At 47.8% G+C, this 15,680-nt stretch overlaps 6 protein-coding genes across 6 annotated transcripts; 2 read left to right on the top strand and 4 right to left on the bottom strand.

Annotated features, from left to right (window-relative positions):
• Nucleotides 1-3,131: 3,131 nt before the first annotated feature.
• CABS01_05213 (dihydrolipoyl dehydrogenase) lies at nt 3,132-4,815 on the top strand (the record flags this gene model as incomplete). The annotated part of the gene is made up of 4 exons (XM_060538583.1): nt 3,132-3,190; nt 3,246-3,304; nt 3,361-4,145; nt 4,198-4,815. 4 exons carry the CDS (start codon nt 3,132-3,134, stop codon nt 4,813-4,815), a joined length of 1,521 nt encoding a protein of 506 aa, XP_060405755.1.
• Nucleotides 4,816-5,407: 592 nt separating this feature from the next.
• Nucleotides 5,408-7,942, bottom strand: CABS01_05212 (MIF4G domain-containing protein; the record flags this gene model as incomplete). Its single annotated transcript, XM_060538582.1, has 1 exon — nt 5,408-7,942. One exon carries the CDS (start codon nt 7,940-7,942, stop codon nt 5,408-5,410), a length of 2,535 nt encoding a protein of 844 aa, XP_060405754.1.
• A 569-nt stretch (nt 7,943-8,511) lies between these two features.
• On the bottom strand, nt 8,512-8,682 carry CABS01_05211 (uncharacterized protein; the record flags this gene model as incomplete). The annotated part of the gene is made up of 1 exon (XM_060538581.1): nt 8,512-8,682. One exon carries the CDS (start codon nt 8,680-8,682, stop codon nt 8,512-8,514), a length of 171 nt encoding a protein of 56 aa, XP_060405753.1.
• A 158-nt stretch (nt 8,683-8,840) lies between these two features.
• CABS01_05210 (signal recognition particle 14kD protein) lies at nt 8,841-9,392 on the top strand (the record flags this gene model as incomplete). Its single annotated transcript, XM_060538580.1, has 3 exons — nt 8,841-8,867; nt 8,950-9,028; nt 9,088-9,392. 3 exons carry the CDS (start codon nt 8,841-8,843, stop codon nt 9,390-9,392), a joined length of 411 nt encoding a protein of 136 aa, XP_060405752.1.
• Nucleotides 9,393-9,796: 404 nt separating this feature from the next.
• Nucleotides 9,797-10,039, bottom strand: CABS01_05209 (uncharacterized protein; the record flags this gene model as incomplete). Its single annotated transcript, XM_060538579.1, has 1 exon — nt 9,797-10,039. The coding sequence occupies one exon, from the start codon at nt 10,037-10,039 to the stop codon at nt 9,797-9,799; it is 243 nt and encodes an 80-aa protein (XP_060405751.1).
• Nucleotides 10,040-11,126: 1,087 nt separating this feature from the next.
• CABS01_05208 (RNP domain-containing protein) lies at nt 11,127-12,937 on the bottom strand (the record flags this gene model as incomplete). Its single annotated transcript, XM_060538578.1, has 7 exons — nt 11,127-11,414; nt 11,464-11,921; nt 12,011-12,062; nt 12,129-12,284; nt 12,343-12,436; nt 12,604-12,670; nt 12,733-12,937. 7 exons carry the CDS (start codon nt 12,935-12,937, stop codon nt 11,127-11,129), a joined length of 1,320 nt encoding a protein of 439 aa, XP_060405750.1.
• Between the last annotated feature and the right edge of the window lie 2,743 nt (nt 12,938-15,680).

The following is a 15,680-nucleotide window of genomic DNA, read 5'->3' as shown; positions in this document are numbered from 1 at the left end:
AGGATTTAACTATTTATACGGGCTAGTACTAAGAGGTTTTATATATATTAAAGTAAGTATAGCTCGCCCTTTAAATAGCTAAAATTATATAATAAAAAGTCGGGAGCTATTAATAAAAGGGAGATAACGGTCGAGTTAGTTAACTATTTTAATTAGTAATTAAGTATAGAGCGTAATATACTTAGTTTTCCTAGATTCTAATACGTAATATATAGTACGGCCCTGGCGGATTACTTTATCGGGGGGATAATTAATATTTATAGTTATAAACTTTATAAAAAAAAAATTAAGGAAAATTTAAAAAATAGTTTATTAAAATAGTAGTAGTATCTATTAATATTATATATTAATATTATATATTTTTTTTAATTTTACTTTTACTAGCTACTTAAGTAGTTCTCGATATTAATTATATAGTATTAATATATAATATTAATAAATCCCCCCGACGGAGCAATCCGCCGGGGCTATACTATATATTACGTATTAAGGAAAACTGGGTATATTGCGCTTTATACCTAATTATTAATTAAAATAATTAACTAACTTAACTATTATCTTTTTTTTATTAATAGCTCCCGACTTTTTATTATATAAAATCCTTTAAGTTCTAACTATTTAGAGAGCGAGCTATACTTATTTTAACGTATATAAAACTTCTTAATACTAGCTTATATAAGTAGCTAAATTTTATATTATATACTCTTTTTTATTAAAAATTAAGGGGCCCTTTATATATTCCTTTATATTTATAATATAGCCTATATTAAAAAGATTTTTAGCTTTATAAAATATAATTTCTAAGTTAATATTAATATATTAAATCTTAATATTTATATTAGCCCGGCTATTTATAGTGTTCGTACTATTACTTAGTTAAATTCCGTATTATTAAAAAGTACTTTACTAATCCTCGGGCGTATTTATATTAATTATAATAGCTATAGTATCGAGCTAGTTAAAGAGGGCGCTTAGCTTAAGAGGGGTAGACTTATTAATAAGTATTTTTAATTTATTAATTACTAACTATATACTAAGAATAAAGTAGTAATTTATATATTAATAGGTTTATTTAGTAAATTTATTTAGTAAATTTATTTAGTTTAAATAAAGAGTAGCTTTAGGTAATATTAAAAATAAAGATAAAAAGAATTTTTACGAGCTTTAGTATAAGTAATAAATATTAGCCTATTTAGCCCTTTTTTTTAGAAACCTCTACGTTATTATTAAAGTTTAGAACTTTTATAGTTAAAAAAGGCCGTTTTGAATTATTACGGCCGATTATTATAACTAATTATTACGGCCGACCTCTATTATTAACCTTTTTAATTAATACTATTATAGGGTAGTTTACTTATCCCGAATTATATAATAGTTTTTATATCGAAATTATTATATTATATTAAGTACGTACTTAGGGTATATTATACGTATTATATAATTAAAAAATATACTATATTATATAATTTTTTTAAAAGCGTAATCCCGTTAAGGTCGATCTTTTATACTTATAAAGCCAGAAAAAAACCACTATATAATATTAATAAATACTCTTACTATCTTAATAAACTATTCTTTTTATATTTTTTATTTTTTTAACTTTCCCTTTTATAAAGTTTATAATTACGGATTAACGGCGATATTAAGTATAATATTAATAAATTTATTTAGTTTAAATTAAGAAGAGCTTTAAGTAATATTAAAAGTAATAAGGATAAAAAAAATCTTTACGAGCTTTAGTATAAATAGTAAATATTAGTCTATTTAGCCCTTTTTTTTAAAAAAAAACTTTTATATTATTATTAAAGTTTAGAACCTCTATAGTTAAGGGCCGCTTTTAATTATTATAACTAATTATTATAGCTAATTATTATAGTTAACTTTTATTATTAACTTTTTTAATTAATATTATTATATAAGTACATTACTTAGCCTATTATTAATAAGTAATAGGGTAGCTTATTTATTTTAAATTATATAGCGGTTTTCGTATTAAAATTATTATATTACGTTAAGTACGTACTTAGGATATATTATATTTATTATATAATTAAAAAGTATAATTACGGATTAACGGCGATGTATCGCCGTTAATCCGTAATTGTAAACTTTATAAGAGGGAAAGTTTAAAAAGGTAGAAAATTTAAAAAAAATAGTTTAACGAGATAGTAGGAGTATTTATTAATACTGTATGTTAATACTATATAACTAATATTAAGAATTGCCTAAGTAACTAATAAAAGTAGAAATAAAAAAAACAAATATAATTAAAAAGTATATTATATTATATAATTTCTTTTAAAAGCGAAATTCCGTTAAGGTCGATTTTTTATACTTATAAAGCTAGAAAAAAACCACTATATATATTAATATTATATAATTAATATTAAGAACTGCCCGAGTAGCTAGTAAAAGTAGAATATAAAAATAAATATAATTAATATTAAGAACCGCCTGAGCAGCTAGTAAATGCAGAAAATAAAAACAAATAGTACCTTTATTAAAACCCTAAAGTAGGTTATAAGTGAGGATCTCGGCGAGGACTCCCGTAGCGGCTAATCGCGCCTCAGTGCGGGAAATAACGGCACATTAGCTAGGGGAAGGCAATGAACCACCTATCCAAGAACGTTGGGGGTTGCCGCTGTTAGAAGAGAAAGGGTCTTTCATTCAGGCATGCAACGTCGGCCACACGCCGCTTTATCAGCACTAGGATAATGCCGTTAGTCAACCAAACGATGGGCTCGTAGTCCTTGAGCTAGTGACTTAGATCCTAGCAATTTCTCCCTGCCGCTTTACGTTACTCTACCGTCACGTTGACCGTGCACATTTCTCAACGCGAAAACCCCGGAGATGAGATGCTCCAAGCGAAAGCGGCGATTGATTCTGCTCCACCCTGGTGTGGCCCAGAAGTACCTGTCAGCCACGAAAAAAATCGTAATGGCCGAGAGCTCCAATTCAATCCGAAGCTTGCACAGCCGTGGCCCGTCCAAACTCATTCGCCCATCCACCCGTCGACCCTCACTTGCCGTGAATCGCCGCTCATTAACAGCCCGGCGCATTCCATCCCTCTCCATCATCACCGTCATCCTCCTCTCGTCACCACATCCGAGCATCCATCGGAATAGGCCACTATGCTCTCCAGTCGATTGATACCGCGCGCTGCAGCCAAGTCGGCTTTCAGAAAACCCTCGTAAAGGACCCTGATACCAGAGCCTCATTCTTTCCAAGCTGACAGCTGTTTGTAGACTCCCCGCCGTCGCACCCCAGCTCTCCAGATGGAGCCGTGCCTACGCCTCGTCCTCTGGTACGTTGCTTATACCCCGAATATACTGCTTGTGACGCCACTGACCCTGTTACCAGAGGAGAACGATCTCGTTGTCATTGGCGGTGGCGTTGCCGGCTATGTCGCTGCGATCAAAGCTGGTCAAGAGGGCCTGAAGGTTGCCTGCATCGAAAAGCGAGGTACCCTAGGTGGAACATGCCTCAATGTTGGCTGTATTCCCTCGAAGGCACTCCTCAACAATTCTCACCTTTACCACACCATCAAACATGATACCAAGAACCGCGGAATCGATGTCTCAGACGTAAAGGTCAACCTGGAGCAGTTCATGAAGGCTAAGGACACCGCCGTCGGCGGCCTGACTAAGGGTGTCGAATTCCTCTTCAAGAAGAATGGTGTCGAATACATCAAGGGTGCCGGCACCTTCGTCAACGAGAACGAGATCAAAGTCTCTCTCAATGACGGTGGCGAGACCTCTGTGAAGGGCAAGAACATCCTGATCGCGACTGGCAGCGAGGCTACTCCCTTCCCTGGTCTCGAGATTGACGAGAAGCGCGTCGTCACCAGCACTGGTGCGCTCTCTCTCGACAAAATTCCGGAATCCCTCGTTGTCATTGGTGGCGGCATCATTGGTCTGGAGATGGCCTCCGTCTGGTCCCGTCTCGGCTCCAAGGTGACTGTTGTGGAGTTCCTCGGCCAGATTGGCGGCCCCGGAATGGACGCCGAGATTGCCAAGAGCTCTCAGAAGATTCTTAAGAAACAGGGTATTACCTTCAAGACGGGCACCAAGGTTCTGAGCGGCGACAAGAGTGGCGATAAGGTCAAGTTGGAGGTCGACTCTGCCAAGGGTGGCAAGCCGGAGACGGTAAGACTTGGCCAAAAATCGGTTTGGTAGAAGATGCTGACCTGTTTATTAGCTCGATGCCGACGTCGTCCTTGTCGCGATTGGTCGTAGACCTTACACGGGCGGACTGGGCCTTGAGAACATTGGTCTCGACCTCGACGAGAGAGGCCGTGTCATTATCGATTCCGAGTACCGCACTAAGATCCCTCACATCCGTTGCGTTGGTGATGTCACCTTTGGACCTATGCTGGCGCACAAGGCCGAGGAGGAGGCTGTTGCTGTTGTCGAGTATATCAAGAAGGGCCATGGTCACGTCAACTACGGCGTCATCCCGTCTGTCATGTACACCCATCCCGAGGTTGCTTGGGTTGGCCAGAGTGAACAGGACCTCAAGTCTCAAGACATCCCCTACCGAGTCGGCTCATTCCCCTTCAGCGCCAACTCCCGCGCCAAGACGAACCTGGATACTGAGGGCATGGTCAAGATGCTTGCTGACACTGAAACGGACAGAATCTTGGGAGTCCACATCATTGGTCCCAATGCTGGCGAAATGATTGCGGAGGCCACTCTTGCTCTCGAATATGGAGCATCCAGCGAAGACATCGCCAGAACTTGCCATGCTCACCCCACCCTGGCTGAGGCCTTCAAGGAGGCAGCTATGGCCACCTACTCCAAGCCGATCCACATGTAAGGCCAGTCACAGCGATGCAATGGTGCGAGTGGTGGAAAGCTTTGGCGTCCTGAAACAACGACATTCGAAGCATGTAATTTGTATCACCTGAGGGACAGCGGATAGAAGTTCGAAAAGGTAGTTTGTAGCATAAGCATACGTTTTTACGCCAGCTAGAGGGTTATTATCCAGGAAAGGGACTCGTCATTACATCGAACGCTCTAGGCATACCACACTGTGACCGGGGTCCTCCGAACGGGTATGTACGGGCATGGATAGATGGCTCCCTGCTTAGGCATGCTGTCTGATTTATTTACACTGCGCGTTGCCGGCTGTGAGATACGGTCAGCAGTAGTGGAGATACCTTATCCGAAGTCGGTCTCGGCATTTCCATCTGTCTATGATACTTTCTGTACCGTGATTAGTAAAACAAAAGACCCGAAATAAAGTGGTTGTAGCTGGCAGGGCTGGAGACCTTGTATTGGCCTGCGGCTGTCTTCAGTGTCTTCGAGAGATTTCAGATCGTAATCACGGGGCTACTTGGACGCAGGCACGAGCGAACCGATGTTTTGTCATGTTATAAATTTCCCCGTTCATGTTCAAGCTGTTGGATTTACGCATCTTCGCCCGTGTCTGGCTTTTCTAGCAACGCCTCTGCCATCTTACACGCCTCCTTGACTTTTCTAGTCTCTTTCTTGCCGCCAACAAGGTCTGTAGCCCGGACCTTTTTGCGCAAGAAATAGCCTACGCTCCTCGCGAGGGCTGGCGTCAACCCACTGCCGAAGCATACTCCAAGGGCTTGCTCCAGGCTCTTGCCCTTCACGTGACTGCACTCTTGAAGCACAGTGATGAGCATTACCTCGACGAACAAGCTGGTCTTCTCCCTGACGTAAGCCAGATTGAGTGGTTTGAGAATCCCAAGACTGACAGAGCCGTCAGCAACTAAGCTTCCCATCATCTTAGCAGTGTTGATGAGACGTCGGTCGTCTACCCCCTCCTCGTCTTCCTCCTCGGCCTCCTCTCCAAACAGAGGCTCACCAAGTCTGCGGAATAGCGTCCACAAGCTATCCTGAAATGCATGCTTGATCCGTGAATCGGTGCAGAACTTTTTGGATACCAATGTGTAGAAAGGATTGTAGTGTTGCTGTGCTCCTGAGCACTGGAGAAGGACATTTGGCACCTCGCGTCTGTTGTATTTGTTGAGTCGTAGCTTGAGAATACGCATGTACGCGTCCCGATAGTCGGCAGCCGCAACTAGCGCGATAAAGATGGCTCGTCGAACATCAGTGTTCATTCCTTGCTCTCGTGCCAATTGCGTGTAATCGTGAGTCGCCAGATCGTCAGCATCTGCAACCACCATATCGTCAACATCTCCTGCGATCGCGCTTCTCTCCTTATCCTTGTTTGCCGCTCGTGTATCCTGGCCTGCCCAGCTGGCTCCCACCAGCCACCATTTGCCCGTCTTGTCTGCGTTCTCGATATCCTTCAGACCGATGCGAAGGGGCTCTGATGCCTTGAGCTTTTGCGCGTCAAGAGAACCCAGAACCTTTCTCATGCGCGTGACATGCTCACCAAGAATGGCCAGATCCTGTGCGCCAGCCTTGACCTTATTATTCTTGAGGTCACTGATGGTCTCGACCATAAACCTGGTGCGAACCGTCAGGTTGCTCTCCCCAATTTTGGCTACCGCAGGACGAATCAAACTGACGATATCTTTCAGCGCCAACGGATCGTCCTTTCGTAGTTGAGGGCCTGATACGCGAACAATCCGCAGTAAGAGCTCGGCATTCAGTTCCGATAAATCCTCGAGAAGGAGCCGCACAAAGTCGAATATCAGGTTGCTGCCGACGACACGGAACATGTACATCTCCGCAAGCACGGTGAGGAGATTAGATGTCTCCTTCGTCGGTATGCGGTCTTCGTTGACCGCTACTATTGCTTTGTCCCTCTCATCCTGGAAACGCTCCACAGCCGTGGTAAGGAAATGCGCGGCGAAATCGATACCAATGACTTTGTAGAGAGCAGCAACGAAGCCGGCTGACAGGACGAGTAGCGTATCGGGCTTGCTTGTAGGATCGCAAATTTGAGCCATCAGCAAGCCTGTCAAGATATTGTTGGTGTGGCCCCTTGGATTGTCCTGATATATCCTGTCGATCTCACCAACAATGGATACCAAGTTTGCTTCAGTGACCCTGTTGACAGGACCCTGCAGCTTCCTTCGGATCTGAGCCTCAAGATCTGCATCGCCGCCTGATCGTGCTCGCAACGACGGAGGGATATACTTGGGAAGCTGCGTGCCAGCTGAGACTGGTGGGAGATATGGGTTCTCTCTGATAGGTTTGGATTCCTGGACAGGCTCCTCATCTTCGGAGTCGAAATCTCCCAGTGAGCCCTGGTCATCAGAGTCGCCCTGATCTTCCATGAAAATTCCATCTTCGTCCTCGTCGTCTTCGTCATTTTCTTCATCTGATACCTCTTCGTCTGTAAACCCCGGCTCATCATCGTCGTCGTCGCTTCCCGTTATAGACCTGATTTTTGCTTGGACCTGGATCGCTTTCCTTCGTTTTGCCGCAAGCCATGCATCGGCCTCGCTCTTGACTCTGTGGCTTCCTTCGTCCGATTCGTTGCCGTCGTTGAGATCGCCAAGCAAATCATCGAGTCCGTCGTCCTTGAAAGCCTTGGGGATGGACTTCCGACCCTTCTTCAATCCTAATTTACGCTCAAGCTGCTCGATTTCGGCGTCATCTTTGGCCAGCCTTTCTTGCACGGCGCGAGACGGGTGATTCAACACTAAAGGCTTCTCGGAGTCATCGTTGTCGTCTTCGTCTTGGTATTTGCTGATTTGCTCCCGCTTGCGCTTTTTCGGGGCTGGGCTGCGTGGCTCCTCTGGTTCGTCGAGAGGACGTTTGCCATCATTGCCCTTTCCGTGGTTACTGATAGGACCTTGGATCTGTACAATGTGGTCCCGCGATGTTGTTGTTCTTGTTGTCTGCCGCTGCTTTTTGGACTGCCTGTCGGCTTTCCGTCGATCTTTTCTGTTCTGTCCCTGGCTCTTCCAACGAGGATTAGATCTTGAGGTGGCAGATTGATCCGGCGCACCAATCTGTTTGAGGAGCTGTGTGGGTAAGGCGAGCGGCTTTGGAGGCATATCGTCGGATGGTGAGGTGTAGAAACACGTTCTCAGACTTTGCAATAGCAACGGAACCAGGTCTTGTCGAGAAACTCTTGCGCGAATGCCGACTTCGAGAAACTTTTTAGTGGGGTAAAAGCTCGAAAACGGGTACCTGAGCACCGATTCGCGGACTCACCGATGCGCGGTCACGCCACACCCCTCCGTTTCTTTTAGTGAACTAAGAAGGTAAAGTACTTATATCTTTTGAAATTATCTCACGGTTCTCGACATAGTGTGATGATATTAGCTTAGCATAGCTTATAATATATATAATTAATATATTATAATATGCTATAACTGTACGTAATTACTCTTTAATTACTTTTTTAATTATATATTAATTTCAAAGTCTATCGAGATAATAAGAGTATTTTTTAATACTGTATATTAATACTATATAATTAATATTAAGAACTGTCCGAGCAGCTAGCAAAGGCAAAATAAATAAATAAATAAATATTGATTTTAAGGTAATTTATTATAATATACATATATATATTTTAATTTCCACTCTATTTCTTCTAAGAACTATATTGTATATTTGCTTAGTAAATAGAAAACTGTTGCAACTGCTTTTCACTGCTCATGGTCCCAAGTAGGTATGTCACCTTGCATACTGGGTAAGGTAGCTCCAAGTAAACCCCACTGTCCGGGGGGCCCATACACCCTTGCTCACTATCATAGCCTTGCTGCGGGGAATGGCCAAACCCGCACATGAGCACCTAGCAGCCCGTTTCACCAAACTGGTTGCTTTTGTATACCGACATCTCATCATTTCCGGCGTCTCTGATGGAATAACACACCGTGCAGCTGCATTATTCTACTATCGTAGTGCTTCATCTGGTTGCGCGCGACGCTAGACGCTTCGGTGATAATGTCAGCCCACCTCAGTCACGAAGAGGTATACTTTTTCCTACTTCGCCCCTATCGCATCCGATTTGTCCTTGTATAAGTTAATGGTCTTGCTAACAACTCGACCATAGTTCTTCGGCAAGTTGGCAGAGCTTTTCGAACAACGCAAGAGCAAGGGACGTGGCTCCATATTCCTCGTCCAGAAAAGATGTATGTCCACTACTTCGCGGCCGCACCCGAGATACCCAGAGACTCATCGTCTTCTCTAGTAACCTACGGCCAAGATACGGCCTCGACACCACCAGCCGGCGATGATTCCTTCTCCGACCTCCACCCCGCAAATCCACTCCCTGTGATTGTGCGCGCGACAAACGGCAAGTCGAAGAAACATAGAGACGACAAGATCAAGCTGTCCACAATCGTTCAGCCCGATGCTTTGGAATCCTTCTTCGCCAGCTACGCCAACATCTGCAAGGGGGGTATGTCCGCACTCAAGCCCCGGGATCGGAGTAAGAAGAAGGCCAAGTCCAGAAAGAAGAAGGGAGGTGCAGTCACGGCCGTCGCTGCGGCGTGAGGGAAGGACGGCTTGAGTTGAACTTCCGTTGCGCCACCAATATAGCCAGGTTATATACCGCCATCGTTTGTCCCCCGAAGAGGCAGTGCATCCCTTGTGATGGGGTGAAGGAGATGGAAATCAGATATCACGCACACGTCATCGACGCTTCTGGCACAGTACCTAGTATCCATGGTCCTGAGCCCGAGAGCACAAGTAGGCGCTTTCCCATCGTACCGCCCAAGCATCGTCGGTCCCTGTCAGAGGGCTTAAGATGACAATCCGGGGCTGTATAGAAAGAGTCACAGGTGGATTACATGCCCTCAGTACCTAGTAACTTATTAAGGCTGAGTAGTAACTAGCTCTGCGTCTTCAAATGTTACATGAACCTCACCACCACCACTATCTTGTCTCTTGTGTTGTGCTCAACAATCGAGACGGGAGTTTTGTATGAAAAATAAGCCTTCGCTGAACCCCTCGACGGTCTCCATCACACATGCGCACTTCTCGCACTCCTCTCGTCTGGGTCTTTTCGGGTTTCCGACGTACATGCAAAGGCTCTCTGGGCACTTGGACGCCTGCTCTCTGCCCTCGCAACTCGCTAGTCTCTTGCGTTTCTGCCATCTCGTCCGGCACCTTGGGCACCAGTAAAGATGGAGTTCGCACATGTTTATAACATTCGTGTGTGGTGAATACAGGCAAGAGTCAAGGTGGTTCTCGGTTTCAAGTAGGGCTTTTTAAATCAACCGGGAGAAGAAGGGTTGGTTGGAGATGTCTGCTCTATTCATAACGTTACCCAGCGGTTCGGCATCGTTTTATGAGAATTGGATTGCAAGTTAGGGGGAAGATACTCTGACTGGAACGGGAGAGACTTCTTCGCGTTTCGGTTTGCACTGAGGTGCAAACTCAGGGTCACTAGCCATAGTTTTCATATTGTACAACTTGTGGTTTGCTGAGACATCTTGCTTTGTGGAATACACAACGCGGTTATGACAAACCTTCGCCAGTGGGTGAAGCCCATCACCTTCAATGCATCAGACCTTCACACTGGGCCGTATAGATGAATGAAATGTTTACAACACGAGTATTGCATCCCTCTTACCTTTGCGACCGATGGTCTAGCATGCTGAAGTCTCAGGCGCCGCTCATGCGATTCTTGTTGGATTGTATACTGCTTGGATCGCCATGTCACCGTCTTGCAGTCTCTGATGGATGGGAACTTCCGCCATCTTTGAATTTGAGTTCTATTCGAAATTCATTCCAGGTTGAGGAGCTTGATTCACCTCCTACCTCGCTAGCTGGCCTCGGAAAAGACGAGGAAGATACATGCATCCCCATCCAAGGATAACTTTTTTCTCGCAAGCCCACTTTGAGCAGACGCTGCCGGAGTGCTTGTCCGCGATGACTGTACGACTGAGGCAGAAAGAACCCTCATAGGTAAATGATAACAACGACATTGCGTGATGAGGAGTCGATTCAGAATGGTCGACGAGTCGTACCCTGCAGCCAATCATGGCTGAGTTCATCCCGCCTTGCATACCCGAAATGCAACTCGAAAAGGAAAGGAGATTTTGCCATTTTGAAAGTGAATGAGACTGTGAAGGAAATGCGTGACGAGTACAATAACAATTTTGCAGGCCGTTCAGTGACAGCTTACCACGTCCAATGACCGCGCTACATCGTGGGTGAAAGGACGAGGCTAGAGTCCAGGCCTTTGGATACCATGTTGCTGGGGCATCGCATCACTTGAACCCTTTACATGATCTGATCCTGCGTCAAGCCTGCATGGACATCGGTGTCCATGCTATCACCACCACCTTGAGCGTTGAGGTATCTCACGAAGCTCAGTCCCAATGGCCGGCCACCATATTGGTACCCCTGGAACTTGGCGATTGCAGTCTCCGCGGTTTCTGCAGAATCGAAACGGACTACACCAGTCCCGCGAGAGCGACCGCTCGGCTCGTACTGAATCTCGGCCTGCTCAACCTTTCCGATAGTGGTGAATAGCTCAACGAGATCCTCGTTGCTCGTGGACCAGGGAAGCTACCCAGTGTCAGTGTGGGTTTGCGGGGAACTGCGCAAGTGAACCTACGTTTCGTGTGTAAATGACCTCGCTGCGATCGGTTCCAGCGGTTGCGTAGTCAGTGAATGGGTTAGGAGGCACCGAAGGAGCGTTGCCAGCGTCAAAGCCACCTGGGCCACCGGGACCGCCGGGACCGGGGCCACCGCCGCCGAAACCTCCACGACCGTAGCCGCCACCACCAAAGCCACCACGGCCGCCGCCAAATCCGCCTCGACCGTATCCGCCGCCGAAACCGCCTCGCATGCCACCGCCGAAGCCGCCTCGGCCTCCGAAGCCCATGGGCCCTCCTGCGCCAGCGAATCTGTCTTCACGGACTTCAAGAAGACGCCCCTGCCAGTCATAACCGTTGAACTGCTGAATGGCGTTGCGAGCGTCGTCGGGGTTCTCGAATACGACAATTCCCGATCCCTTGGGACGGCCGTCAGGTCCTAGATGAACATCTGCGCGGATGACGACTCCGTTGCGAGCTAGCACATTTGATAATAAGTCTCCAAGTTTCATCGCGAGGGACACCAATGGGTCTGATTGGCGAAGAGGCTTTGGGTGTTCTACTTACCAGCCTGTCGGAACAGGTCCTTGAGGTCTTGCCAGCCCACAGTGTAGGGAAGCTGTGAGCAGTTGCAGTCAGTATCGGGAAGCGTTAGAATCCTACGCCAAGACTAGGGGGAACAAACGTTGGCAACATAAATCTGTCGGCTGCCCCCTCCGGGATTGTAGCCGCCGCCACCGCCGCCGCCGCCGAAACCACCGGGGTTCATCCCACCGCCACCACCACCAAAGCCGCCGCGGTTGGCAGTGGCGCCGATGAAACGGGGTTCAGCTTCGCGATCCTATAAATCCATAGTTAGACAGCATTCGACGAACCACAAGGTACTATTCAGAACGTACCTCTCGAACGTAGACAAGTCGACCCATGAGGTTCTGGTTGCTGAGAGTGGCCACAGCGTTCTGGGCTTGGTCCCGCGTCGCATATTCCACAATTCTGTAATTTCGCCGTCAACATCTATCGCGGTTGAATCCGAGATGGCATGTGAACTTACCCGCATCCCTACATACACCCACGGACACAAGTCCCAACCCGTCAACCCAACGATTCCATCAATAGCCAGAGGGAAGAGTCCACAAAAGAAAAAACCAGCCATAGACTACGTGTAGAAGCCCACCTTCGACATTCCATTTGGAAGTAATAACACGTCGGCGAAGAGAACCTCTCCAGCTATATCATCCCAACTAGTCAGCTTGCGCAACCTGGGCCGAAGTGCCAATGACTGCACTTACCCTGTCGCATGAAGTCCTTGAGATGATGCCACTTCACATCGTAGGAAAGGTTGCCGACGTAGACGCGGCGATCCTGTTGAGACGTTTCCCTAATGTTGCTCATCATTTGTTCGCGGGCGGCTGCGCGCTCCTCATACGATCGGTGTGGTGGTGCCCCTCCGTAGCCAGTGCTAGATCCTCCAGACGGAGCGCCGGTTCCAGTCATGGGGGAACGGTCTCTCCTTCCGCGGTATTCGTCTCTACTACGGGATCGGCTCCGAGGAGAGAAAGAACGGCGTCTTGATGCGCGGTTGGGACTGCGCGAACGTCCACGTCGAGGCGATCGAGATCTCTCCCTCTGTTGCAGATTAGCGATGAACGTCGCCATTGGCCGAAGCGTATATGCCCAGAGGACTGTGTTGGTGTTTCGCAAGTCACTTGACGTTGGTGAGAAGTGGTTGGCAGCAAGCGTGGTTTGATGGCATCAGGTTGGGTGAGGGGGTGAAATTTGGAGGCAGGGAGATGAACAAGGTAGGTAGATAGGTAGGTCTGTCTGCGAAGCACAGAAGGTACACCCGGAAGGCCAGCCGAGCCAGGTCAGGCAGGCGCTGCACCACCTCCGACACTTTCCTCATCCCGAATGGCCAGACGGAAACAAGCAAGCGTCGGATGAGTCGCATAGCCACTGCAACTCGAGAAATGAAGGTGCAGTCGTGATGAAGTGCCTCCTAAGCTATGCCATCTTCTTTGAGACGGCGCGGCACAACTTGCGAGCAAGAGGCTGGTGGGAAGGGAGACCGCGGCGGAGGCACAGACACCGGCTCGGGCGGAGAGGAACGGGGGGAATACAGGGACAAGTACCGGCTCGACAATGATTCCGGACGGACGCTTTGAGTTTGGGACAACAGAAGGAACTGGGGTGATCTTACACTCACAGGTCGATAGGTGTCGCCGGAGTCAGCTACAAGAGATTGAGTTAGTTGGAACTGCCGGAAAGCTAGGAGATTCCCAGAGTATATGGGACAAAAAAGCAAGAGTAACACGAGAAGATGGCTAGGGAGATAGGGAGGAGAGAGGAGGAGAGGAGGAGAAGAAGCAAGAGAAGGAGGGTGCCGGCGAGGATATTTGGATACCTTACTCGAAAGGTGGGCAGCAGCGAAGAGGGACGAGGGGGGTACGAGGCCAGTCGGTGGAGAAGGAGTAGGAAGGAAATGCAGCTGGCGGACAATACGCAAGGAAGAAATGGTATTCGCTCCGTCTTTCCTGCTCTCTCTTTCTCTTTCTCTCTGTAGAGGAGGGGGTGGGAAAGCGAGGGGGAGGCAGAAGGGAGGGGTGGGTGGGAGAAGGAGGATGTGGCGGGGAGGGGGGAACCATCAAGCCTATGTAAGGCAAGAGAGATATGGGCTGGGCTGAGGCAGGCCGGCGTTCTTCTCACACATGTATGTAAGGCCTGGCATGAATTGATGGATCAACGGATGGGGGGATTGGGATTGAACGGTTGGGTGGATGGAGGGATGTCCGCGTGTGTCCCAAGTCAGGCATGCGCGTGTACGAAGGGTGTACAAAAGGCAGACAGGCATGAGCGAGCGTACGTATATGTAGGGTAAGGCTGGACAATACTCCGTACTGTCCTGTCCTTACTTGTCCAGGACAGCGGCAGGAGGGAACGTGTGAGGCGAGCGTAAGGTAAGGTAAGGTAAGGTAGGGGAGGTGACAGGAGCTGCTTGGAAGATGCTAGCTGCAGGACCTAGGGGGGTAGAGGGGGGTAGGAAAGTGTTCATGACAGCAATCGACGTGGTTTCCAAGCTGGAGAGGTGTTGCGTCGTTTCGGACCAACATGAGAGATGGAGTCGGCCTGGGCTCCTACTCCCGGACGAGTATGGAGACAAGAATAGAGCTCCAGCTTCAACCCTGTGCCAGAACGGGTCAAGTGAACATGATGGTGTACATCCGGATCGAGAAGAGGGCCCATGTAACAAGGTAAAAAGCGAATGGGTAATCATATAGGAGGAGGGGAAGGAAGCAAGTGAAGCCAATGCCATTTGAGCTCAGGGAGGGAAGGTACTTGAGGGCAATGAAGACGCGGTGAAGTTGCAGTCCGGTAGAGGATCAATGCTGGAAGGGAGAGCAGAACGCAGAGTAGGGAGAGTGACCATTCAAGGATAGATGGCAAGCCGCAAGCTACGAGCCGCACGACGACAAGCTGGTGATGAAGGTGGTGGTGCTGGGGGGCAACGAAGGGTAGGCAACAAATTGACGAGAAAATGAGAGATTCGATCACGACTTACCCATGGTGACGGACGACTCGGGCGATGCGGAGAGAGAGAGGGGGTGAGAGTGGTAAAGATTGGTTGACGACTCGATACAGCGTATGTTGTGCCGTGTTGCGACGTGAGGCGTCGTTGGTTCGTTGCTGCTGCTGTGTTGCTTGCCGTGATGCGATACGTTGTGAAGTGATGTGACGCGCGCGCGTTACTGTCCTGAAGAGATACTTGAGGTCGGGTCAGGCAAGGTTAGGTATGCGTAGATGGAGAAGGGTGTTGAGGTAATGTGGGCGGCAGGCGCAAGGCGACCAAGGTCAGGTAAGGTAAGGTCAGGTCAGGTCCTGGCAGGGGAAAGGATGGATGGATAGCGCAGAAATAAAGGACAACGGGCCCAGTCTCCCCGTGTGCGTGTGTGTGTTTGCGTGTGGTGTGCGAGGTACGCGCGTGTGTGAGAGGTGAGAGAGGTGAGGTGAGGGAGAGAGAGAGGAAGAGGTTGGGTGGGTAAGTGGTAAGGCACTGAGTGAGTGAGTGAGTGAGTGACTGACTGACTGACTGACTGCGCGTGTCGGGTGTAGTGTAAAGGTGTGTGAGTGGACAGTGAGGTGGGCGGCGAAAGCAAAACGGAACGGAGTGATTCGACACGAGCTGGGTCGGAAGAACCTCAACGACGCGGCTTCGGAAACTGTGGCGCTCGCGTGGGGGCGG

Source organism: Colletotrichum abscissum, assembly GCF_030869225.1.
Source record: "Colletotrichum abscissum strain IMI 504890 chromosome Unknown Scaffold_10.1, whole genome shotgun sequence".
NCBI lineage: Eukaryota > Fungi > Ascomycota > Sordariomycetes > Glomerellales > Glomerellaceae > Colletotrichum > Colletotrichum abscissum.
This window is presented reverse-complemented; position numbering and strand designations above follow the sequence as displayed.